Below are 26014 nucleotides of genomic sequence, written 5' to 3'. Positions count from 1 at the left end.
TATGACCTTGTTTATTCTCTTTTACAGCTTAAGGTCTCCTATACTCCCTGAAAATTTTAAATAATATCTAGTCTAATGTAAGTTTCAAAACTACCATTAAAAAACGCCTAAAATCTTTTTTTTTTGCTTATAACCATTAATTTCAGAATATCTAGTTTAAGTTTCAAATTATGACCTCATGGCCCCTCTGTGACCTCTTTACTACTCTTGCTCCCCCTTTGGCCCCTTTGCTGCTTATGAACCCTTAAGTTTTTGTAATGGCCCTCTTTGGGTAACCCTGATATATGTAGAACTTTTTGAAATAAAAATATTAAAATAAATAATAAAAAAAATATCGAAACTGATTACTATTGTCTTAAGTCAACAAACAAACATGATACTGCCAGTTTTTAGTATAACCTTTTAAAACTTTAAATTTTTATAGTTTTTAAGATTTTTCTTATTTTTTACAATTGTATTTTTTATACAAAGTAGTAGTAAATCTGGAAAAACCTTAAAATTTAAATTATAAAATTAAATTAGAAAATAACCTATTATTTTAAACAGTTTTTATAACCAAGTAGTTCCTATTATAGTAGTTGTATAAGTTTAAGTAGTGTTAATTGTAACTATCCTTTACAACAAAATTTAAAATACATATGTATCATTACAGTGTCTTTTTAGTTATTTCTTTATTAATATAACAAGAAATTTTTAACCATAGCTTAAATTTCCTACTCAGAGGGGACAAGTAAACTTTAACAACTTTAAAAACCTGTAAGAAAATCAGATAACCTTAAATAAATTTTTTCAAAACCACCCTTTTATAGTATTTTGTACATATATTAGTGAATGTAAAACAGTGTAATTACATTGTAACTTTTAAGAATTTAAATTTGTCATAAACACAAAAATTTGAAAAATACAGTATATATTATCCAATTTTTTAATTTGAAATATTTAAATAAGAAAAAATAGAAACTGTTTTAAAGTAATAATAATAAGCTAAACTAACTACAAATATTTTACTTACAAACTTTAAAAAATTTGTTAAGGGTAAGTTTTTAATCTTTTTTAAAAACAGTTAAATTATTTTATTTTAATAATCGTAATAAACTCTGAATTTTAGAGCTAAATAAAATAAAAACTAGAATAAAAGTAATATTTAAAAAGAAAAGTTGGAATGATACTCTTAGTTTTTATGAAGTATTTAAAATCATTTGTTAAAAACGTATAAAATAGTTGTTTGTTTTTATTTAATATTTTAGTTTACCTGTTAGACGTTGGCCTTAATAATACATGGTGGGCTAAAATGAGGGGTCAAGCAGCAATTGACTACAGAAAAAAATATTAGAGAATAAAATAAAACAAGGTGTTACCTGAGTTTGATAGAACCAGATTTCTTGTTTTCAGAACTGGTTTTGTTTCTTTTTTGCTAAGAAACCTTAAGAAACTGTGTTAGTTCAAATCCAATAATTTTATTTTATTATTTAGTTCAGGAATTACTAGTGACAAATAGAATTTTTTTGACAATAGTGATTTGCAAAAGCTACACAAATATGCTTTTACAACTGATTTATAACAGAGATTTTTACTATTTTTCTTAAAATTGGTGTAGTGTTTATCAAAATTTTAGATTATTTGCTTAAAAACTACAATTTAAAAAACTTTTTTAATGTTCTTTTAATTTGTAATTTTTTTCACATAACCTAATACTCTTCATAATTTGGACATAGAGGGAGGGAAGTCTAACATTTAAAACTACCATTTACTCTTATTTGAAAGCTTAAAGCGGTGGTATGAAACTTTTCAAAACATATGTACACTAAACTGCTAGGAAAAAAATTCTGTGCACATGAAGTTATGAAAACATAACTAACTGTTATTAAAGAATACTATATTTTTATGTTTCAAGTGCCTTAGTATATAAATAGAGGTCAAAAACTGCTATTACATGTTATAGTTATCTTCTTTTTTGTCATATAAATAAACTAAAAAAAGCAGCATCTTAAAAACATTATTTAACTTAATCAATTTTCTGTTTAAGTAAAAAACACTCTGCATAATAGTATGCACAGGTGCACACTTTGACCACCGCTAAGTATATACTATAAGATACTTTTTATAGCAAAAAGAAATTTTAATTAATTTTTGAGATATAAGTAGTTTTGTAAAAAAAAACCTAATATAAACCTATAAAACTAAATATTTTTTAAACCAATTTTCTTGGAAATTTTAAAAATCAAATAAAAACTTATGACAAAAGAAGAAAAAATATTGTTTTTTTTATTAAGAATATGACAAATAATCAAAATTAAAAAAATCCTATAATAGAACTGTTTATTATTAATTTTAGATGAAACTGAGAAGTTTTGAGAAAGATGGCTTAAAAGCGTCAGAAAAAATAGATTTTTAATGATTTTCCTTTTTTTGCCTTATTAACTTTGGCCTTTCATAAGGATCTGTTTAACTCTCCGATTTTTTGTACCCACTTATCTCAATAACTATTTTTTATTTTAGGATATGGTTAAAAGCAACTGTTAGCTGAGATGAAGGTCTTTTGCTATGGTCAACATGTAACAAAGTTCCTTACCCTCCTGTGCCAAGTTTAGAAAAGAAGAAATTAAGTTCTATTTAACAATAAATGACTATTATTTTAATTTTCCTCAAAAGTCAGTTATTAATTGCCAGCCAACCCTGTAATAGTGTTAATATATATTTTAAGTTCAGCTGCCAAGTTATCATGGAAAGTTAAAATGACATCATAATCTTTTGTGAAAATAGAAATGCTTTCCACAGCTATTTTTTGACTCGTTTTGTGGCTCAGCAGTAAAACTAGCAATCATCTAGATTGTCTCAATAAATAAGTACTAGCTTTGTTATTATAAAGATTAGCTAAATAGCATTAAAAAAAAGTAAGATAAAAATTATGTTAAAATATGTAGTATGTCTTTTGTGGGCTGTAAGTTTATAATAAGTTGTTGTTGAAAACGTTTGTATAAAAAACCTGGTTTAACCACAAGGATGATAATTTTTTGAATTAAGTTGCACCATACCATGAAATTAGACTTTAGTTTAATTTATTTGAGAATATTGTATTAGTTTTGTGTTTAATATTTAAAGCAATTTAAAGTTTGAAAAAAATATAATAAAATTTACTAAAGTAGTACTACAAATATAAGATTATGCTCTATACAAATTAAATACCCATTCCTTTATAGCTTTTAAATCCATTTTTAAACTAAACTAAATTGCAATATAAATCTGCTACTACACTTTTAAGTTTATTTAAAATTGTTAGTGTTTATCTATTGCTAAACTTGTTCAGAGTCTTAACAAAGAATAATGAGTTATAAATGGTTTAAGAAGCACAGGAACAAGTTTTTTATGCCTGCTGTATTAGCTGGAGCAGTGTATGGGGGTGTGCAGTATGTTAAATATACAGTCAACAACTTTCTGGAAGAACAGCAGAAAAAAATTGAGGTCAGTTTTAAAATTGTTACTATTGTTTAGCACCTGAATTTTTAGTAACTTTAAGTTTGAATTCAATTAAAAGTATATATAAACAGTTTAAAATTATTCTGTTTCTTGATATTTGTAATAAATTAAAGCTATAGCATACTACGAATTTACTCTGTTTTTCTGAAGAAAAAATAATTGAATAAAATTTTGATACAGATACAAAGTGAGCGAGCTACAAGTTTTGAATTGGGACAAAGCAGCTGCTTGGACTTCTTAAAAGTGGTCATTTCAAAAACAGAAGCTAAAGTTGACCAGCTTACTGGTTGCAGTGAAATATTGAACAAACTCAAGTCTGGAGAGGGCTCTAAAGTGGAGCTTTGGGGCAAACTTAAAGTGGCTGTTTTTGCAAAGATTGCGTGCCTCATTCATTTGAACACATTCATTGTTGTGTTAGTTTCAGTGCATTTCAATATCAAAGTGGGTTTGTTGCTTTCAAGCAAAGCTAAAAATGAAGAAGTTGGTTTTGAAAATGATGAAATATTTCTAAACAACAGCATAAGCAAGCTTGCAGAGAGAGATGTGGTGGACTTCCTTGCAGCAAAATCATTGGCTGCTGCCGAGAGAGCTGTGGGAAGTGTTTCATTGAAAGAGAAAGTCGACTACCTGTTTGTTTCAAGCTCTGTTCAAGAAATTTTGCTAAAACTAGATCACGAGCCTAAAGAGTTTGTCAACATCATCAACGACCTGTTCATATCAGAAGAGCATCCCGTTTTGAGCAACTACGCGCTTGACGTGGCAATGTGCCCCGACTTCAGAACAGTTCTTGCTTCCTGCACAAGCAGTTCTGTAGACATTTTCTCAGAAATGGCTGAAGAGTGGATGTCAGCAAAGTTTTCCAACAGTGATGGCTCCATTGACCACGTGCTCGTTCCCATGGCAAAGTTGATACCTCTGCTGAACTCGAACGCTTCACACCTGTGCTCTTATAATTTCACCGACCGCACTGTGGACAATAGGGAGCTGATTGGTTTTTGCGAAAACATTTTTGAAGCTTTTGCTGCTATGTAGACATGTTTTGAAAAAATGTTTTGTAATTCAAAAACTTAGTTTTAATTAATTTTTAATAAATAAATTTACTTATGATGTTTAATTGTATTCAGTGAAATTATGCATCTTTATTTAGAAAAATCAATACTAATTAAAATTATTTTATGTAAAGTGTTTTTATAAAGTATAAAAAGTTCTGAATTTGATTTAAATATGTCTTTAGCACCGAACTTAAAGTTGTTTGTAAACATTTTTAGGTAATTAGATACAGGGTTGCCAAAAAACCTAGAGTTCTGCCTTGAGTTTGACAAATTGGGCTAAAAAAACACTGCAATTTGAGAAATTTTGAAAAAAAATGGAATTTTAAACAAAACTCATAAAAAACCTAGAATTTTAAACTATTTTTACGTACAAAGTAATGAAATTAAAATTAGATACAAAAATTTACCATAAAAATTAAAAAACGTTTGTATCATTCAAAATAAAATTGTTAAATAACTTATGTAAAGTAGCTTTGCAGTATCTCTTCAAAGTTGTTATACTATTTAAGACAGTTTTTGTTTTACCTAGGTTTAATTTTATACTCAAAATGGACCGAAAAAGATATATTTTAAAACCTGGAAGAAATTTACAAAAAAGCAATTGGCAACCCTATACTTATACAAAACTACTTAACTATGTTTTTAAACTTAAGCTTTTTTATCTCCTAAAACTTATAGTTTTTAAACGAAAATCATTACTTGTGCTTGTAAAGAGATTACGTTTATAATTGTTATCAGGTTTACTATCATAATTAGAAAATGACACTGTTTTTCATTCCTCTTTTTCAGTGTGTCAGTATGTAGTGTTATGTATTTTGTGTGATTTGTCATTTATTATTAGTTTTGCTGTTAAAATGCTAATCCTAGAATATGTCCTTTTAGAAAGTTTGTTGTTAGCTGTACACAGTAATTATTTTTTTATTTTTTGGAGTCTCATATTAATTATTTTAACATGTAGTAAATACGATGTATTTTGAAACTCAGTTTGTTTCCTATACAACTGTATATTAATCATCTTTAAAACTTTTTTAAGGTTTAGTTTATAGTTTTTTAAACATTTTTTTTAAAACTATTTTATTCAATATAGTTATGTAACTTGAACTAAGTTGTTTATCAACTATATAGAGTTAAAGTGAAAATTAAAGACCATTTTTATCTATGATATTGAACTTAACACTTAATTTTAAATATAAGTAACATTTATTTTAATAATTTTACTAGACTAAATGGATCAACATTTTAAGAAATGCAAAAAAAAAAAAATTCAAATTGTTTACAATGTTCATATGGAATAATATATTTTTTATTTTGATTTCGGTGGTTTGTAAACATTGGCTTATTTAAGTTGGTTAAATTTGTGGACCAAGCAATTTTATTTGCATTAGTTACCAAAGCATGATTTTTTTGAATAATTGTTTTTCCAACATTTACTTTTACACTATTAATATTTACAATATTAACACTGTTAAAGTATTTTTTTTAAACTTTTCAATGAACTTATGCTTAACTGTATTGGAATTTAAATGTTTCATAAAACTATAATGCATAACTACTTATGACATTCTTCGTATCAGCTTAACTTTTTTTTCAAACAAAATGAACGCGAGATGCAGGGGGCTGATCGCCCAATCCTACCACAAGTTCCTGCCGACAGTGCGGCGGGGCGTCAAGTACGGAAGCAGCGACTCGCAAACTTCCACCAAGAAGGAGAAGGGGCTTGCTGAGAAGAAGCAGGCCATCTCCAACGGGCCCGATTTCGAGGACTTTCTCAGCGGGAACGTGGGCAAGCGGGAAACGTGGAAGGACTATTCGGGCGACCTGGTCAAGACCAAAGAAATGAAAAGGTAAATTTTTTGAGTTGTTGAGTGCTTCAAATAATTGAATAAAAACTATTGAGTTTCTAATAGCCTTGCATTTTATTGATGATAAAAAGATAAGTTTGAAATGCATACAAAAACAGGATTGTCACAGCTCAGGCTTTGTCAGACTAGTTTGAAGTTTATAAAAAAGGTCAAGCTGTTAAAACTGTTGTAAGGGTTTTTGAGAAAATCTGGTTAATTTAAAGAAAATTTAAAAAACTGGTTTTTGAGAAAATCTGGTTAATTTAAAGAAAATTTAAAAAACCCATGCAATCTCTTTTGTCAAGACTTAACTATAACTGAGTTGGTTCTGTTTTCAATTTAATAAATTTTTATTATTAAAATTAGTTCTGATTTCAAATGATTCGTAAAAAAATTCGCCTTGCACAAGCTATACTTTTTTTTTACAGTTATAAGTTTGTCTAAGAAAAAGACTAAGGTTAAACAGTTTCTTTTTTCAAACAATTAAGTTAGTTTTGTTAATTTATTCTTCTTAGTTACATTCTCATTCATTTAGCAGCTTTTTTGTGTGTGTATTTTGATAATTTTTTAAATTCAGGCTAGTTTTTTCACTCTATGAGTAGCAGCTTTAAAATAGGTTTTCAAAGTTTTTATTGTAGCTTGATATGTAAGACAACATAAAAACTCTTTTTATGTGATTGTTAGGGAATTCTTAAAAGCTATCTTTAAGTTGTTAATGCTAGAATTTAAAAAGAAAAAGCTTTTTAATTTAGTTATCAACTACATATATATATTAAACTCTGTCATGATTGTTGGTTTTTATCTTTTTATAAAAAGTCAATATTTAAAGAAGAAGGCTGATAGTTTATTTGAGCTGTATGATTTTGAAAGCAAACCTCACAAATTTTGCTAACGTTGCTGTTAAAAAACTTATTATTGTTTTTCATATACGTTAACTTAAACAATGTATTTGTTTATCAACGTAACAATGAACAAAGATTGGCTGATCTTTTACGTTTTTAACCTAAAAAGTTAGCCTTACAAAAAAAAAGTCTACACCACATAAAAAAGCTTTTTAACTTGTTTATCAAATAAAACGCTTATGTTATCTTCTGTTTTTATTTTGTTTTTATAACAAACATACATTTTAAATTTTTAGTTTTAATTTAAATTTAATTTAAATTTTAGTTAAGGCAAATAACTATATAACAAACATACTCAATGTGTAAAGAAAGGAACTAAATGATCATTTGAGCTAATAATTTAACACCTTTTTTTTTAATATTTTGCACTAACTACATACCTTGCTTACCGCCTGTCAAAACTTTGTATAGAATAAAAATAAAATAACTTTTTTTTTTCATATACCAAAAGTAAACGTAAAAGTAAATAACCAATTTGCAGACTCCGCCTGCCCCCGTGGCTGAAAACGGACTTCGCCACGGCCAAGTCGACGTCGTCGGCCAACTACAAGCGCATCAAGCAGTCGCTGAGGTCGAGCAAGCTGAACACGGTGTGCGAGGAGGCGAGGTGTCCCAACATAGGGGATTGCTGGGGCGGGGGGGAGCACGGAACCGCCACCGCCACCATCATGGTTGGTGAATGTAAAAACATTTTTTTATATTATTGACATTTTTTCTGCTTAAATTGTTAGATTAAGATTTTTTTCATGTGCTTAACTGACACTGCTTCTACCATCGTGGTTGGTGAATGTTGCGTAATGAAGGTTTTGTTTTATAGATTTTTTTGCTATTTACAATTATTCTGCTTAAAATGTTAGATTGAGATTTTTTCATGTGCTTAACTGACACTGCTTCTATCATCATGGTTAGTGAATGTTGTGTGATAAAAGTTTAAAACTTGTTCGAAAGAAAACTTTTGTTCGTTTTTTATGGTAAACTTGCATAAGTTGATGGAATAATGTATTAAGTTTAATTTTTAAGTGTTAATCTGTCACTGCTACGACAATTAAAAATAAAAATGTTTTGCTTTGTGATTTAATAATGTTTATTAGAAGGTGTTTAAACAATCAATCTGCTTAAGTTGTTTGATCAAAACTAAGTTTAATTTTTTAATGATACACTGCGACTTCAACTATCATGATTGTTTTCTGCTATACTGTGTAAAATAATTCTTGGAAATTGTTATACCTTTTTGATTAAATTTAATTAACTGAAAGTGTAAAACCTAATAATGATAATTTAACTTAATAAAAAATCAACCTAAAATAGTTTCAAACAAAATGACAAATATACCGTTCCAGCTATTCTTACTCACTGACAGTGTGGGTAAGTTTTTTTTACTTTCATTAAATAACCGCGATAAAAATGCGCGCATGCTGCCTTTTCATACATTATGCTGCAAAAAGTTTCACAAAAAAAAACACAAAACAGTTGCTAGGAGACACTTGCACGCGTGGGTGCAGGTTCTGCAGTGTGAAGACGGCAAGGAGGCCGCCCCCGCCCGACGAGGACGAACCGGTTAACACGGCGGACGCCATAGTGGACTGGGGGCTCGATTATGTGGTGCTCACCTCCGTTGACAGGGACGGTTTGTTTTTAAGTTGATGTACGAAAATAGAAGTACTTGTTGAAGCATAAATGTAAAACTTTTACTGTAGGTTGTTTGTGAACAATTTTTTTAAAATGTGTTTTTTTTTTTACTTTTATACACATGAATAAATTATTTGCTTTGATAAGATTTTTTAATACTAACTGTATAATAAATACAAAATGAATATCAATTGTAATTACTGTTTTGAAAACTGTTTTTGAATTTATTTGGCTTAATTGTATTGTTTATTTCATATTCACTGTAAGTTTTGGAGATTGAATGTTTAACAGTTTTAAATTGCAGTAGATAAATATTTTTATACATACAACTAAAGAGAGCTTCTACGTGTTTACTTAGAATTTCATTTGTTAATGTACGAATTGTATGTACCATGTAAGTTTCAATTGAAAAGGAGAAAACTGTTAATAAAATTAGATAAAACTGTACTGGTTTCTTAGTTTTTATGGTATCCATTGAGAAAATTCATAGTGAAATATATAAGCAACAAATAAATTTTTAACACGACGTAGTGCACGAATAAAAAAATCAGCAAAAGCAGAACTAGTTAAAACTCATAAATATTTATGACAGTATTATACATTAACTTTTCAACAGACTTGCCGGACGGTGGGTCCAACCACTTCGCGCAGACGGTCAAGAGGCTGAAGGAGAAAGACCCTTCGATACTGGTCGAGTGCCTGGTGCCAGATTTCAGGGGCGACCCGGTTGCCATAGAGATGCTGGCCAAATGCGGCATGGACGTTTTCGCCCACAACATCGAGTGCGTCAGGGACTGGACCATGTTTGTTTGTTATAAAAATAATTAAAACTAAAAATAGTTTAGTTTGAATAGATCTTTTGATACAAAATTGCTCCTTAATATTCTTTACCTATGTTTGTTTGAAATTATAGGATTATTTTAATATTCACAATGTTTTATTTGTAAAGATCCTTTGTCATAATATAATTTAAAATTATTATTTTACTCATTTTTATATACTTTTTTTTTCAACATTGAGTTCGTCAGGGGCTGGACCATGTTTGTTTTTTATGTTATAAAATATTTAAAAGTTGAAATTTTCTAAAAATTTCATAGATATGTTTAAAAACTAAGAGTTTTAGTATTTAGAGATCTTTTGATAGAAAAACTTTTGTTTATAATTACTTTTTACAAACGTTTGTTTGAAAATACTGCAATATTTTAGAATTTAGAACGTTTAATTCATAAAGATCTTTTGTCATAATATATTTAGAATCATTATTGTTACTCATATTTGACTTTTTTTTTGTTCAATATACAAGTTGTTAGGGACTGGAACTCGCTGGTTTAAAAATATTCAATTAATTAACTGGTTATTAATAAAAATATAAAGAATAATTACAATGTTCTCAGTATTTTAATTCTATTGTTAAATTGACATAAATTAAACTAACTAATATTTAATATTTGTTTATTTACTTTAGAAAATACAAAATGATTTCAAAAACAACAGCCATTTCTTGGTTACTATGTCGTTTAACTTTTATATTTTATAAATGTAAACTTAGTTACAATACTAGTATAACCATCAGCTTTGTTTAATACACTGACTAGCTCTTCGATCGAAACTTTGTATGCTGAATAGGTTTTTGAATACGTATTTATTTGTTCTTATCCAACAAAGTGGAGATCTTTTTTTTCTACAGTTAAACCTATCTTATAAAACATATACATATATATACAGATTCGTGAGAGATCCGCGCGCAACGTACGACCAATCCATGTTTGTGCTGAGGCACGCGAAAGAAACAAACGGAAATATTCTGACGAAATCTTCAATCATGCTCGGGTTTGGAGAGACAGACGAAGAAGTTCTACAGACTTTGAAAGGTTTTTTGATTGTTTCTTTAAAAAACATTTTGTTTTGTTTAAATGTTTTTTAGAAATATGTCTTTAATTATAAAAAAAAACTATATTAGTCTTTTCTTATTAATTATTCAATTATACAGGGTTGACACTTTATCTGGAAACCTGAAAAAACCTGGAAGTTGACAATTTAGGCAAAAAAACCCGGAGTTTTGAAAAAATCTGGAAAACTTGGAATTTTCAACAAAAATCTCTGATAAACCTGAAATTTTAAATAATTTTTACATGTTAAGTAGAAATTTTTTAATTTGACACAAAAAATATACCATATAGATGAAAAAAATTGTCATTATCAAATTTTTTTTTTTTAATTACATTTAAAGTAGCGTAAAAGTATCTTTTCAATACTTTTATACTATTTAACACAGTTTTTCACTAAACTTAAGTTTAACCTAAAAATAGACCCAAAAAAAGTTCTTTAAAAAACCTGGAAAAAATTTGCCGAAAGTCAGTGGCAACCCTGATTATATTTTTAGAAACAGTTGTTTGTTTTTCAAGAACATTTTGTTATAAATTTTGTTGTTTGGCTGAATAAAACTATTATAATTTTTATATAGTGCTTTATAATTTAAAATATCCTGACTATATTTTAAAGCATTAAATATTATATTTAACTAAGGAATTCATATAAAATTCAGCTTCTCATTATAACAATGTTAACAGATTTACGCGAGAACAATGTGGACTGTGTAACTTTGGGTCAATACATGCAGCCCACTAAAAGACATGCTAAAGTTTGTTTAATTATTTTAATATTGTTATGGTTAAAGTTTTTGTTTTTCATCACTTTTGTATCTAAAAAATCTTGTTAATTTATTTTCTTTTACATAGAAAAAATATAGTTATTTTTCAATTTGTAATTTTATAATCTACAGTACCAATAAAATAATCCTACAAGTTATTCATATTTTTCTGCTTCTACTGCAATAAAAAAGGATGACCTGCTATTGCGCTATTTTACCTTTTTAAGATTTATTGTCATATCTTATTAAGTTTAAGTTCTTCACTACAAAATATTCCCATACAAACACCAAAGTGTTTTGATGACATAACGCCTGACTATAAACTATTTTAAAACAACCTAATAAAAAATAAAATTTAATTTAATAAAATATTTTTATACAAACCCCAGGTTCAATAGAAAGTTTTGGATGTTGTTGAAATTTATTAAAAGCTCATTAAATTAACTTATTAAATTTAAACTGCGTAAAAATATACTTCCATACAAATCTCAGCTGCAATTTTTTGATAGCATGACATCTGGTTATAAACTCACTAAAACAACTCAACAATTTGAATTCATATAACATGATCCTCCCATGCAAACCCCACAAGTTCAGGAGTGCGCAACATCCAAACCAAAACTTATTTGTTCTTACTAACTCATTAAATAAAATGCTGACTACTTATCTAACCTTTGATTATCAGTTTATATTTTTGTTGTTTAAATATTTTCTTACATCCTTACTGTTTTATGTTGAAAAAAAGTTTTTTTTTAAGTTGATTTTTCCTTATAAAAGCAGAAATAAAAATCAAAACGATTGATCAAAACGAAAAAAAAAATGTTTGTTATTGGTTTTCAACTTTTTATTAAGTAAAACAGAAAGTATATCAAATTTAAATTCACTGAATAAAATCTTCCCATGCAAACAGGTGCAGGAATACGTGACGCCGGAGAAGTTCAAGCACTGGGAGGAGGTGGGCAGGGAGTTGGGGTTCCTGTACACTGCCAGCGGGCCGCTAGTGAGAAGCTCGTACAAGGCAGGCGAGTACTTCATCAGCAACGTGCTCAAAAACAGGGAAACAGTAAAATGTGAGTGAATGAATTTGAAAACAAAAATTTTGAATCAGTGTTGAAAAATTAATGGTTTTGTTGGTAAACGTACTTACAGTGTGTTAATTTTTTTTTTGTACCAAACAAAACAAATAATTTTTTTTCACAAATTAAGAGCAGTAAAATCTTTGGTTGTTTTCAGAGTGTTAAATTTTAGTGAATCTTAAATAGTTTTTTTATTTGTTAAAGATGTGTCGTCTTAACAAAAGTTTACCTTTTATGTTTTTTATACTAAGTAGAGTTATTCAAATTATATATCAATTTTTGAATTTAAAAACACAATACTTTTTTTTCATAAACTTTATGTTGTTTTGGTTTTGCAAGATTGTTGCCAGCAATGCTAAAAATATTTATAAAGAAAAAAAAATATAAATAATTTAAAGTATTCTTGTTTTAAATCAACTTTTCGTTCAAAATAGCTAGGTGATACACTCAAGATGGTCTTTTATACTACTGAGTTTTACTATTGCTTTTAAATTTTGCACTTAATTCACTCAAGTAAATAAGTGTGTTTTTTTTTACTTTATTAATCTTTTTGACAAAATTTGAAGTTGGTAGATAGCGATATATTTATCAATTCAATTTTGTAAATCACTTTATTTAACTGTTTTTTTTAATTAATAAAAAATAATTACAGTTTGTGTTTACCTTTTAAGTAAAAACTGTCTTTCTTGTCTATTTAGTTTCAAAACAGCTCAAGTTATAACTATATTAATTGTACTTTAAATGTTTCTAAATGTGTTTTTTCATACAAAATTTTGCTTTCAAAAAAGTATATATAACAACTTTCAAAAATTTTATTTAAACAAGACTTGAGTTAATATTACTAGATGTGTTTTAAAATGATAAGTGTTCTTTATGTTGCACTACAAATTAATGTTTCTTCAATTGCAATTAGAAGTGTTTTTTTTTTTAGTTTTTGGTATGTTTCAAAAGCATTAGTTTATTCTGAAAACTATTTTTAACACTAGATAAACTTTAATTGCATTTAATGATATTTTATTTGTCATACTTGCGTACAAATATATACAAATGTTTTTTAATATAATGTAGAAAATGTCTATTTTTGTTTTCAAAGACTATGACACAAAATTAATTTTCAAATAAAGTTTTAGGGCTAAATATGAAAACGAACTTTAATGATGGTTAGATTTAAAGATAAAAAATGTAAAAAAATCTGAAATTGTTATGAAATAAAATTCAATTTTCCAACTATTAAAAGTCATTGATGCATTTAGAGATTGTTTTGAAGACTAAGTTTTATATGAAATGAACTATGACAGAAACGTTTTTAGACAATGTTTCATCTAGTGTTGTCTCACTATAATTGAGCTTTTTAAGAGTTTCAAAAAAAATCTAATATTTATTTAAATGATTTTTTTAAAGTTTGATATAAAAATAGTTACAACTGCTTTTTTCTCTACTGATTTTTTTTATACGATACGTTCATCTTCAGTAGTCTATAAAAGATAACAATTTTTATAAAATATACATGTGAAGTCAAAATCCTTCATTGCTTCTCAAGCTTTTTCAAAATATTATCTTAGAACTTTTCTTTATTTTTAATATTTTTGAGCTACTTTGTCTATGTGTCCTCGCTTATCCGGTTCCTCACTTATCCGTTGGGTTTCAATCGAGAAGAAGATCTGTTTAATTAAGCTAAAATCAATGTTAAAGCATATCTAATTTGATTAAAGTAGCTAAGCAAGAAGTTTATAGTTACGTCATAATTCTAAAACTAGTTTAAACTTATTGTTTTAACTCATAGTTTTCGCGTTTTAATAAATGAGAGAATATTAAACTAAGGGTTACTCCGAACATCAAATAATTAAACCGGATTGTACTTCCAAATGTTGCTAGGACATACCTTGGCATTGGTACATAACCGGCCGGATGGGACAAAAAGTCAAAAGACAGGCTGAAAATGGATGCCTAACAAATATCAGTGATATGATAAACTTAATTTATTGTTAGTTGGTTAGACAAAAGAAATGTTTTCTTGTACTTAAAATTTTCATTCTACCACATTGTATCCATGCGGAAAATGGATTGTTACTTAGCTTACTATGGTTGCAAACAAGAAGCTGCACCAGTAAGTGAGTCACAACTGGGTGCACGACAGTTCAAGTTTTAAAAAAATCAAAGGACCTTTAATTAAAAATTAATGTATAGCTCGAAAAAATAGAATATATGTAAGAGGTCTTGTTAATTTCTACAAGCATTTTTTTTTGCAAAATTTTAAATGTTTATTGAGATATTTCTTAAAAAAGTTTAAAACTATAGCATTTTTCAGTAATTTTTAAATATCTTAAAAAACAATGGCATGAAAATATAAATCAAACCTACAAACGTAGTTTTTATTTTTTCAGAAGTCCATTACTTTTTGAGATATGGTCCCTTGAACAACTTTTTAAGAATTTAAATTGTCATGTAACCGTCACAAACCTCCATTTTTTATTTTCAGAAAGAGTTCCGATATAAGTTAAATTTTTTACTGTGTAATTAATTGGTTTTCGTTAAATTAACTTTTAACTTGATCAAAATTTAGTTTTGTTTGTTTTTATTCAGTTTAAACCTTTTGGTTCCTTGAAGAGAGTTAGTATAAATTAGATTAACAGAAAGTTTAGTGCACGCTTTAGTATATGCATTGCATAATTTTAATGAGATAGATTATTAAAAAAGTGATATTTTGTTCTTATACGGCAAAAAGCGAAACTGGTCTTTTTTTACAAAACAAAGCTTGCCTAGCATAGCCTTATAAGCGAGGAAGTACTGTATTATCCAATGATCTGCTTACAGATTGCATAGTATACAATATACGTTGTTTTTAATTTTATACGGTCCAGTTAAACAAAAAATTTTTCGACACGTCTTAAACAATTCAAAACTGTATGTGAAGTTTTGTAGTTGACAGTTTTTTTATTGTAATTTTTTTTATTTACTGAGATAGAGCATTAAAGAGAAAAAAAGCGGACCCATCTTTTATTGGCCTTAATAAAACTTTATTGGCCTAAATAAAATAAGGTTTTAGTTATAGTAAAAGTTTATTAGCACAGATAGAAAATTATTTTTTTATTAGACTTGGGAAATAAATATCTAAATAGTTTTTAAACTTTCTTTTATTAGCTTATACCTTATATAGGTATTAAATTGTAATTGCTAGAAAAATATATATACCAATAGGAGTCGATTTGTTCTAATCTGCGATCAATTCTTACTCGCACACATTCCAACCCGATCAAATCCGAGAACCGCTTACTGACCAAAGGTAAGGTGCAGGGGTAGCAGTGATAGTAAAAAAAATAAAGACAGAAGTTTAATAAATAAAAAATAGATGGGAATAGATCGCGGATAGGAATTACATTTAGACCATACTTTTACTATAGTTAGTAAAATGAACGATAAAAAGACACTCAAAATACTTTTTCCTAGAACCAGGCCTACGAAAAACCTTACGGTTATCGAGTCGCACACCACGGATACTTTTTAATGTCTTGTCCATAACAACTATTTGTTAACATATCATACTCAACCTATTCGTTATCATTACTTGTTATACACTTTATTGTTAAATATAGACATATGAACAAAAAATCAAAGAAAACTTCTTAAAAAGCTCTATAGATGTTTGATAATTATAAGATCAAAGTAGAAATTTTTAGTTTCGACTTTGTAAAAGAGTCACTAGTTACACCTAATTCATCTTTACATCATCTGCAAACTTATTTAGTTGAAGTACATTCACTGACAAAATAAGTCTTGTTATAACTGTTTTTTTAATTGTTTTCACAATACTGGTTCTGTAAAATCAGCTGCTGTATACATAAATACTTCGCATTTTTAATTTTATAAGATGAAATTTTTTTTTATATATTTTTTAATTTTTTTAAGTACCAATTATTTATACTAATTGTTAATATTATTGATTGATTTTTTGATAGATTATTTTAGATATGATTTTACGTGACTGATAATAAAAGGATAAAGTACTTTAAAGCAATCTCAACATTTGAAAAGTAATTTAACAAAATAATTTAATGTAAATTAAAATTAAATTTTATTAGCTGTAATATCAGGAGTTAATAACAGTTTTGAAAAGAGTCACATTTATCATCTTTATCAAATGCTTATTAGTTTTAAAATATGGGAAATTTTAAATTTGCTAACTAGAACTATGATTTAGTGTATCTTAAATTGCATTCATTATATAACTTGTACTTAAACAATTCCGAGCGGTTATTAAACTTAATAATTAAATATCACATATGTAGGGTGTGAGCTGTATATGATAAGAAATATATACCAATACTCAAGTTTTCGTCAATTTTTATTCATAGTTTTGTTAAACTGACAATTAAAGCAAAAAACAATAATTTTTAAATTCCAAGGTTTGATGATAAATAAATACAAGGTCAAGATACTTTACTCAAAAAAGCCATGGTACGTAAGAAGGCACTAAAACAATGCAAGATGGTATTTTACCTAACCGTATATGAACCTTTAAGTCTAGTCGTTTAAAGATACAACATATTTCAAAACTTTTTTTTAAACATTTGATGTTGCATAAAAAGGCTAATAAAGGTAGTAAAATATAAACAACCCAGAAGCGAATTTCTAAATTAATATCATACCAACTTCAAATGATAGCGGAGTTTTCATTTTTATAAAATCATTGAAACTTCAACTGATCTCGTCTGCAAATCGGACAGGTTGTGGCAAATTCCAGCCATTTTCTGCAGCATCTGTAATGGAACACGTGATCACAGTACAACTTCACCAGCAGTTGCTTTTTCTTGAATTCCTCAATGCATATTGGGCAGTAATCTACAACCAACGAGCTGTCTGCCTTAAATTTTGGAAGCAGATGGAGTTGTTTCGGTTTCAGACCTTTCTTCTTCTTCCGATGCTGCAGACGGTTGCTTTCTCGACCAACAGACGACTGGTAATTATCAGCTTGCTCAACCCGGTAGTTCATGTGCTCGAGCTGCAGTTCTGATAGCTGATGTTTCTGTTTTCTCTTGCGTCTGCCATGGTGTGGCGCGCGTGAACGACCCCTTCTTTTACGAAGCTTCATCCTCTTCTCAGTGGTCTTTTTGTGGCGTTGAGAGTAGCAACTATCTGAGGCATCCATTTTTTCAAGATTTTTAGTAGTCTACATGAAAACAAGCTGAAAACATAAGACAAAATAGTATTGGTAAAGTCCTAAAAAAACGTTACCCTTGAAAATTACGAACAAAAAGATTGTTTACAAATATCAAAATGCAACTATACTAGACCGATTTAATTTAAAAAACTAAAACTTTAAAATATATCAGTTTTTCCAAAAAATAAACTTAATAATACGGAAAGCGGTTGAGCAACTAACTTTTTTGTAAAGCACAAACAAACTATATATCATAGCTTTAAATAAATTTTAAGTTTTTTAGATGTATTTTAGAGTGTATTAACTATTTCAACTCGTTTTCTGCATAAACTTTTGTTATAGATAAATTAACTTAGTATTTTTTAAATATAATTTTTGTTTTAGCCGTGGAAAAAGGGTTTTAAATGAAACTATCTAGGTCAGTAAAATTCAAAGAATGAGTAATATTAAAGAAACAAAAAAAAATTTGTTCTTAGACACCCCATTAAAAGGTGTGTTGTTGAATCAACAAAAAAGTTTTATTAAAGTAAATGTTACATTTAAAATTTCCAACAAAAACTTAAGAGTAGTATTTAAAACAAGTTTTAAAATGTAACGTTAAATAGGATAAGATGTAATTTAATTAGAATTTATTTTTTTCTTGACTCTAGTTTACGTAATGCTTATTTATAAGTACACTTTATCTAATATTACCACCAGTCATCGAATCATAACATTTTTTTTGTTAGTACGTTATTGAAATAATGTCTAAGCTAAGGCTTATCTATATAAAAAGCTATAATGTTATCCTTATGTATTAGTATTATAAATTATACTTAATCATTATGATTACTTTTTAACACGTGGTATCTTATAAATATAATTATCAATAAGTTAATAAAGCTTCTCTTAATTAGCAACACAGTATAAGTTTTGCATACTAATCAGATGATTCACTTAAACATACATAAACTCAATGTTAAAAGTGTTCAATTAACAACAGTTCGGCAGGTTTAAACTGAAAGCATACTTAAGTTGTCTATTTAAACGGTTTAAAATGTAGGGTAAAGATTATTGATAATAAAAAACTTTAGGTAATGTTTATTTCTAAAAATAAGTAGTGGTAGACTATTGAGTTGAGACTCTTCAAAGATGAATTTGATAACAAAATTTTTATTAACTTGTTTTTAAAGTTTTAGTTTCTATATAAAGTCTTTTTATTCAAAATAAAATCAAGCTGTTAAAATCGAATTATTTTTAAATTTAGTTTTTTTATTTTCTTAAAAACATGTTTAAACACTTTATACATGAGCTTTTTTTGTATTATAAAAAGATTTTGATGTTTGTTTAATTTTAAACCTCCTCAAAACTTCAAAATTAGATACTTTGTAATTCTGGAATGTGTTTTAACTTAAGCCGCAAAAAAACAAAACCTGATAAAATGGTGAAACAAAAACCTAGTAAACCTGAGGTTAACAAACCTAAGGTTAATAAACCTGAAATCAAAAAACCTGAGGTTATTAAGCCTGCGGTCTCTCGGGAAAATGCACATGGTGCCAGCTTGCAAGCGAACCAAAGCGTTCCGTTGAAGGAAGAAAACAAAACAAATGCGCTTGATGACAGTCTGCCAAAAGACGAAAGCAAGCTTCTGAATATTCAAAAGAGAGATAATGTGACTTTAAATACTTCGCTTTTTCTTCTCAAACCAGATCACAAAAAGGCTGGTGGCACACTTTATAAAGTAGACTGCGACGTATTTGAAAAGGAAAAAGAACGCCTTTACGGAGATAAATCCAATGATTCGATGTATGACGAAAGTGACAGTGATTTTGGTGGGTATTTATTTATTTAATTACCTTTGAATCTTGCAGTTAATGATATAGTTTTTTAAACTAATAAATTGTGATATTCAAATTCTGGTATTTATAAAAATCCAAACTTTAAGACATAGGTGCTAAACTCGGTAGAAAGCCGATCAGGTTTTCCTACCAACCCCCAATCCACATTCCTGGTATGTCTGAGGATGAAGCTCCTTCAAGCTCACAGAAGGATGTCGTTAAAAAGTTGAACAAATCTAATAAAAGTTTGTTTGATATATTTTTGATATCGTTTAATTTAAACAGTAATAGAGAAGTTTTCAATCTCAAATCTACCTGATAATAATAGTAAAAAAAATACTACTACAATCTAATTTTAGTTAATGATACTTTAAAAAAATTAGAATTATTTTTATGGTATACTCTTGCACTAAAAAATTTTTGTTATCAATAAATTTCTCGTTAGCTTAGAAGGCAAAACTGTACTGTGGTATATACGGTTTGTATTTTATTTATTTCAGATTCAGCAGAAGTAACCCCTTATGTTGCAGAAAAATCTGAGCCGACCGATAAAAAGTAACACTGAACTCCAATGTTATTCTTTAGTTTCAAATAGCTTTTGATTAAGGAGCATTTTTAGTTTCAATTTAGGGTTAGTAAGTTAACATCGGTTTGGAAAGTAACTTAAGTAGTATAAATTTGTATTGTATTCTATTTAAAGTCCGTTTGGTCAAAGTACGCAATTAAATTTTTGAATTTTAAATTTTAGTTTAAACTGTTTAGTATTCGCTGTCAAATGTAATGAAATTTGTATAAGTTATCGATCCTTTTCGCAACTGTTTTTGGTGAATAAACTTAAAACTATAAAAGCTATTGTTATTCTTATTTATTCTATTTTAGTTTTATATTAAGCGTACTTTTATTTTGTCAGTATTCTAAATGTTATGCTACTCTGTATTGAAAAGAGTTCAGCATAGGTTTTGTTTTTTATATCAGTACTAGCTGTTGTAAAATTTCTTATAGCTCTATCTTACTACTTTCATTAAAATAGTAAATAAAAGTTCTAGAGAAGCTTCAAAAACAATTTTCTTTTTCACAAGCCAGTTTGTAATTGTATTTAACTAATTTTTACAGCACACTTAATATATTGGTTAAAATTTTAGAAATAAAGAAAACATATATTTAAGTTAGGATTGTATTGCTAGGATTTCATAATTGAACAACTACTTTTGTTTGTTCCTAACTTCTGAATAAGTACATATACTGTTATAGTTCGGATAAAAACAATTAATTTTAGGAACATTCTAAGTGAAAAGTTAAGCAAATACTAGATTTCTTTCACGTACAATGAAGTTAATTAATTTATTCTAAAATACATTTAGAAAAAACCTACTATAAAATATCTAAAAATTAGTCTTAAAAAAAAAAGTTATTTAGATTTTATAAGTAAACGTATTGGGTATTCTACTAATATAGTTCTTATAAATGTAGCTTAGTAGCATAAAGTAACTGCTCCATTCATTTTTATTGAATAAAATAAGTTAAACAAGTTTGTCATCACATTCAATATAAAACAGTTCTTGTGTATGCAATCACTAATAATAAAATGTATAGACGTAAATAGTTTTAAATTTTCTAAAGTAACATTTTTAAAACATAATTAGACTACATTAAACTATTTTGAGTTCATGACGTGAAAAATTATAATTTACACTTTTGCATAGCTGTTAAAACAAAACTTATAGTTTTAATTCTTAATGTTCTAAGACCTAGACTTAAATAACTAAATAATTGATTTGTAAAGTTTTTTCTAATTTTTCTTCGTGACTATTGACTATAAGTTGATTAAAAAAATTTCAGTAACACATATTTACGTTTTTAAGAGGTATATTAACAAGCAAAAGTGTTTAGTGTTTAAAGTATTTATTTTAGAAAAAAAAAAAAGATAAGCGCACGTTGTTTGTTTTTAAGTAAGCAGTCATAAATTGCACTGTACAATAACAGTAGTACAACTGATTTTGTAGCTATAGTTAAAATATTAAATACATGTCTATTACAGTCAAATGTACCAACTACTTTGTTTTACATGCTCGAGGACCGCTTTTTTATTTTCACGGGCCGCAGTTTGCCTATCACTGAAATGTAAATTTTTGCTTTGTTAGTAAGAAATGAACTTTTAGTTTGCAAATAGACTTCGTTTAAAGATAGTTATTTATATATTACTTTGGGCAGTTTCTTTAAAATTACGGTTTATCAAATGAAAAATAATTCAGCATGCTTTTTTGGCATGTCATTGCTTTAAACCAGAGTTTCCCAAAGTGGGCCATGACAGATACTCAGGGGGCCACAAGCAGCAAAGGGGGAAGAGGGGGGCATGAGCAGTCAAGGAGGCACAGGGGGCCATGAGCCCATATTTTATTTTGAGGGGCCATATGTGTATTTTATGGTAGTTTAGAAACTTACTCTAGATATTCTTGGGTTGCAGATGAAGAGCGAAAAAAAAAAGGTCTTCGGTGTTTTTTATCGTAGTTTATGAATAATCTTGTTGAAGGGGGCCATTGCTTTTGCAATTTCTTTAAAGGGGGCCATTTGCAAAAAAGTTTGGGAAACCCTGCTTTAAACAAAGATATTCTAAATAACAACACTGCTGATTTTGAAAAAAAAGTTTTAGCAGTAAACAACGCTTTATATAAAGTTTTTATATATTGTTTGTATTGCATACACATATAGTTAATTAAGTTCCTTACTTATTTAATTAAAAATAACTACTTTTTATGTTATTATACGGCTTAGTTGACTTAAGAAATACAAATAATAATTAGATTTTAGTTATTCCATTATTTCTATCCAAAATTTTGTTAATATTATTAAATAGTTAAAAAAACTTTATTTTTTCAAATAGTTTTAGCGTTTTTTTCAAATATTTTGTGATAACCTTAAATTTTTTAAAATTTTGACCATAAAACTTAAAACCTAAGTCTACTGTCGAGTTGTGTAAAAGTATTTTTTTTTATATAACCACACGTTTAGAAAAAAGTTAGAAATTACTGCGTAAACTAATTAAGTTCGGTTGATAACCAACATTTAAAACAGTAGAAAACATAAGTTTGTTTAACTAACCAACACATCTAAAATGGTTAAACTTAAACTAAATTTAATAGTATGAGAGTAAGAATTACTAAAAATTTATACGCGTGTCGCGTATGCAATTGTTTTATATTTTTTTTTCACGGCTAATTAACGTACAAACATTCATCTTTTATAGTATTTGTGTTTTAAGTACGACGTTTTTAGTTATCTTTTGTCATATTGATTCATAATAAAAGTTTAAAAAACAAAAACAAAGTACAATAATAAAATATTTTAACAATTCAAACAATTAAACTTTTAATTTAAAGTACTAGAAGAAAACACATAACAAAACAATATATTAGTTAAATCTAACAGCATTTTCTTCTTTAAAGTTTAAAAAAAACTTAAATTTTAAACAACTTAGTTGGAAATTTGTTATTCAAAAAAAGGTCTCTAAAGCTTAAACGAGTACATAACAAACAAAACAACTAGTAAAAAAATGCTAAGCCAATTGTTCTGAAAACTTTAAGTGTGTGGGTAATACCCAGCTTTACTAATTGTTTTCAAAACTACTATATATGTTTACAATTTATTTTTGTGTGTAAGTGTTAAAAAAATTGAAAAGTCCTTTAGAAATTTGTAGGAAATGAATAATATGCTAAGACTACTTTTGAAAGTGTGGTCAATTGGTGTTTGTGTACTTTAACTTACTGAACTATATTCTGTAAAATCAAAATCTAGGGGAGGAGACGTGTGGAGCCCATGGTAGACTATGGTTTACATGGTCAATATTGGCAGTAATCAGTTAAAATAGTGTGCTTACCATTTTTAAACTTTTTAAAAAAAGGAAAAGAAAATAAAAAATAAAAACAATTTATATATATTTACTTTTTAAGTTTTTTGTTTTTATTTTTTCATTATTGTTTTAAAGTTAGCTCAAAGTATTAATTATTATCTATTATTAAGTATTAGTTACAAGTAAATGGTGTGCAGCTTGATGACCGGAAGGGTCTTTCTCCACACCAATCCGTTGACCTTAGTTGTGAGCGTTCACATTTTTCTTTCTTTCTTGTTTATATTTTTTCTTGTTTTTTTGGGACAAAAAGCAGAACTTCATATTATACCATATAAAAGTTTTCTTAGCAATGTGAGTGTTTATATCATGTGTAATTTTACCTGTCCTGTTAAATAAATGACATGAAGTAAAGCCCTACAGCATTTTGAATCAGTAAATTAAGCTAATTTGATTTTTATTTTTTACTTCACATTACACTAGATAACAATAAAATAACACTTTTTAATTCCTGAATTCAGAAACCCTTGAATTATTACCAAAAACATGTAGATTAGTTATTGTTAGATCTTTTAATGACAAAGTTTTAGAGAATATCTTAAATACTTAGTAATTTTTAGATCAAGTCTTGTATATTTTTCAACTAGATAAAAGTTCTGTAAGTATCCATGAGTTTTCAAATAGAAAAAAAAACTAAATTGGCAGTAAAATATTACTAAGTAATGAGATAGAGAACCACTCTTATTTTTTTTGTAATTTTTTTAATGGTCATGCTTTCCAAATTATTTTTTTCTTGTTAAGAAGAAGCTTGTGTTGTTAATCTTCACTAATGTATTCTCAATAATTTTATCAAAAGCTTAGGCTACTCTACTCAAACTATAAGATTAGATATGATTAAGTTGATTCTTTCTAAAATTATTTTTAAATTTTAATTAATTTTGCAATTATTTATGTATAAGATTTTAATCATTTCATACAAACTTAGTTTATATTGTATTAATGAAATAACTTTAACATTAACTTTAATTTTAGTCTTAACTGTCTTTGTTAACGAAATAATTCAGCACTCAAGCTAATACATAAACATATTAAATGCTTTTTTAAGTAGAGTAAGAGTTATTTTATTACTTATAACATTAAAAAAACAAATTTAGCTAAAATTATAAGTAGAACTAAAATTAACATATAATTGAAAAAAAAATAATTTAATCTCGTTTAAGTTGTTTTAGTTTCTGGTAATCGCGAGTACATACATAAGTAAAAGACTGATGTTTTTTTAACATTCTAGAAAGTTAAGTTTTACGAGTATTTATGTATTTTTTCAAAGAAAAGTAATTTTTTTTAAAGTATAATCGTTTTACAAATAATGAAAAAGCAGAAAAATTAAATAGGTTCACTATCTTGTAAAGCTTTTCTAAATTGCTTATTTAGTGTAAACTAAGTTTGGACAGATAAATTCAAATTTTAGATAGTTAAGATGTCAACAAATGTACAAATATTAAAATTTAGTTGCAATTTATTTAAAAATTCATAGTTAATTGTTTTTTTTTTCTTTCTCATGTATGAGGCGGTTATTATTAAAAATGTTTGTATTTATATTTTTTTGTCTGTAATAAAGCCATAGAGTGGTGGAGGTGTTAGAATATTTTTTCAATATATTCATCATTTAAAAAAAAGTTGTTTCAATTTTCTTAAAAAGTGTCCACTACAAACTTATGAACCTAAAACTTTTCATTTATATTAAAAAAATATACAACCAATTTGTCTACATTTTTATTTTTTCGATTATAGTTTTAAGTCAGCATTTCCTAATTAGTTTGAAAGATTTATAATATTAAAACTTTTAAAATGTTAAAATATAAAATACTTCAGATAAAAAAATTAAGTTTTTTAAATATTTTTTTTAATGAATGAAAGACATAGTAAGAAATGTTTATATACTACTTAAAGGAATCTGCAAAATTTTTAAAATAGTTGTTTAAAAACTTAAGTAAAAAAACGATTTTAAAAGAAATAATTAAACATTATTTGACACTAAAATAAATTCTTTCAAACAATATAAATAAGACTCAATTTTTCAGAACAAAATATATTTCATGCTTTTTTTGTCAGTTGTATACTAAGCAATAAAAATAAATTTTTAAATCTAACTTATATAGTGGAAATGCAATCAACGTAATTAATAATAATAAAGCAAAGAGTAATTAACAATACATAAGTACTTCTAATTACAAAGCAACTAAAAAATAATAAAACAGAGCAACAACTTATAAAACAGTTTAAGAAAACATTGAAACAGTATAATCAAAATCTTTATGTTTACACAACTTAGGTTTTCTTAACAAAATACAAATTGATTGCATTTCCACTATATAAGTTAGATTTAAAACTTTATTTTTATTGCTTAGTATACAACTGACGAAAGAAGCATGAAATATATTTTGTTCTGAAAAATTGAGTTTTATTTATATTGTTTAAAAGAAATAGTCTGTTTTTGTCTTTAGTTTATACCTTCTAGAAGGAACCTATTGAACTCATTAACTTTGATTCCTTATATCTTTAAAACTA

At 27.1% G+C, this 26014-nt stretch overlaps 2 protein-coding genes across 2 annotated transcripts; both read left to right on the top strand.

Annotated features, from left to right (window-relative positions):
- Positions 1 to 3317: 3317 nt before the first annotated feature.
- Positions 3318 to 4509, top strand: LOC145843187 (peroxisomal biogenesis factor 3-like). Its single transcript, XM_082950647.1, has 2 exons — positions 3318 to 3462; positions 3658 to 4509. The coding sequence occupies exons 1-2, from the start codon at positions 3325 to 3327 to the stop codon at positions 4507 to 4509; spliced, it is 990 nt and encodes a 329-aa protein (XP_082806773.1). The 5' UTR covers positions 3318 to 3324.
- A 1598-nt stretch (positions 4510 to 6107) lies between these two features.
- Positions 6108 to 13209, top strand: LOC145843429 (lipoyl synthase, mitochondrial-like). Its single transcript, XM_082950907.1, has 7 exons — positions 6108 to 6373; positions 7754 to 7943; positions 8743 to 8899; positions 9518 to 9704; positions 10627 to 10772; positions 11472 to 11542; positions 12462 to 13209. The coding sequence occupies exons 1-7, from the start codon at positions 6126 to 6128 to the stop codon at positions 12627 to 12629; spliced, it is 1167 nt and encodes a 388-aa protein (XP_082807033.1). The 5' UTR covers positions 6108 to 6125; the 3' UTR covers positions 12630 to 13209.
- Positions 13210 to 26014: the final 12805 nt, after the last annotated feature.

The sequence above is a fragment of the Thalia democratica genome, chromosome 8 (genome assembly GCF_965202585.1).
Source record: "Thalia democratica chromosome 8, ktThaDemo2.hap1.1, whole genome shotgun sequence".
In the NCBI taxonomy this organism is placed as follows: domain Eukaryota; kingdom Metazoa; phylum Chordata; class Thaliacea; order Salpida; family Salpidae; genus Thalia; species Thalia democratica.
The sequence above is the reverse complement of the archived record's forward strand: the minus strand, read 5'-3'. Positions and strand labels throughout refer to the sequence as shown.

Coding starts and splice junctions, on each gene's coding strand:
- LOC145843429 (XM_082950907.1), top strand. CDS start 6,126: ATGAACGCGAGATGCAGGGGGCTGATCGCCCAATCCTACCACAAGTTC. Junction 9,705..10,626: donor TGCGTCAGGGACTGGACCAT/GTTTGTTTGTTA, acceptor ATATATATACAG/ATTCGTGAGAGATCCGCGCG. Junction 11,543..12,461: donor CCACTAAAAGACATGCTAAA/GTTTGTTTAATT, acceptor CCATGCAAACAG/GTGCAGGAATACGTGACGCC.
- LOC145843187 (XM_082950647.1), top strand. CDS start 3,325: ATGAGTTATAAATGGTTTAAGAAGCACAGGAACAAGTTTTTTATGCCT. Junction 3,463..3,657: donor AACAGCAGAAAAAAATTGAG/GTCAGTTTTAAA, acceptor ATTTTGATACAG/ATACAAAGTGAGCGAGCTAC.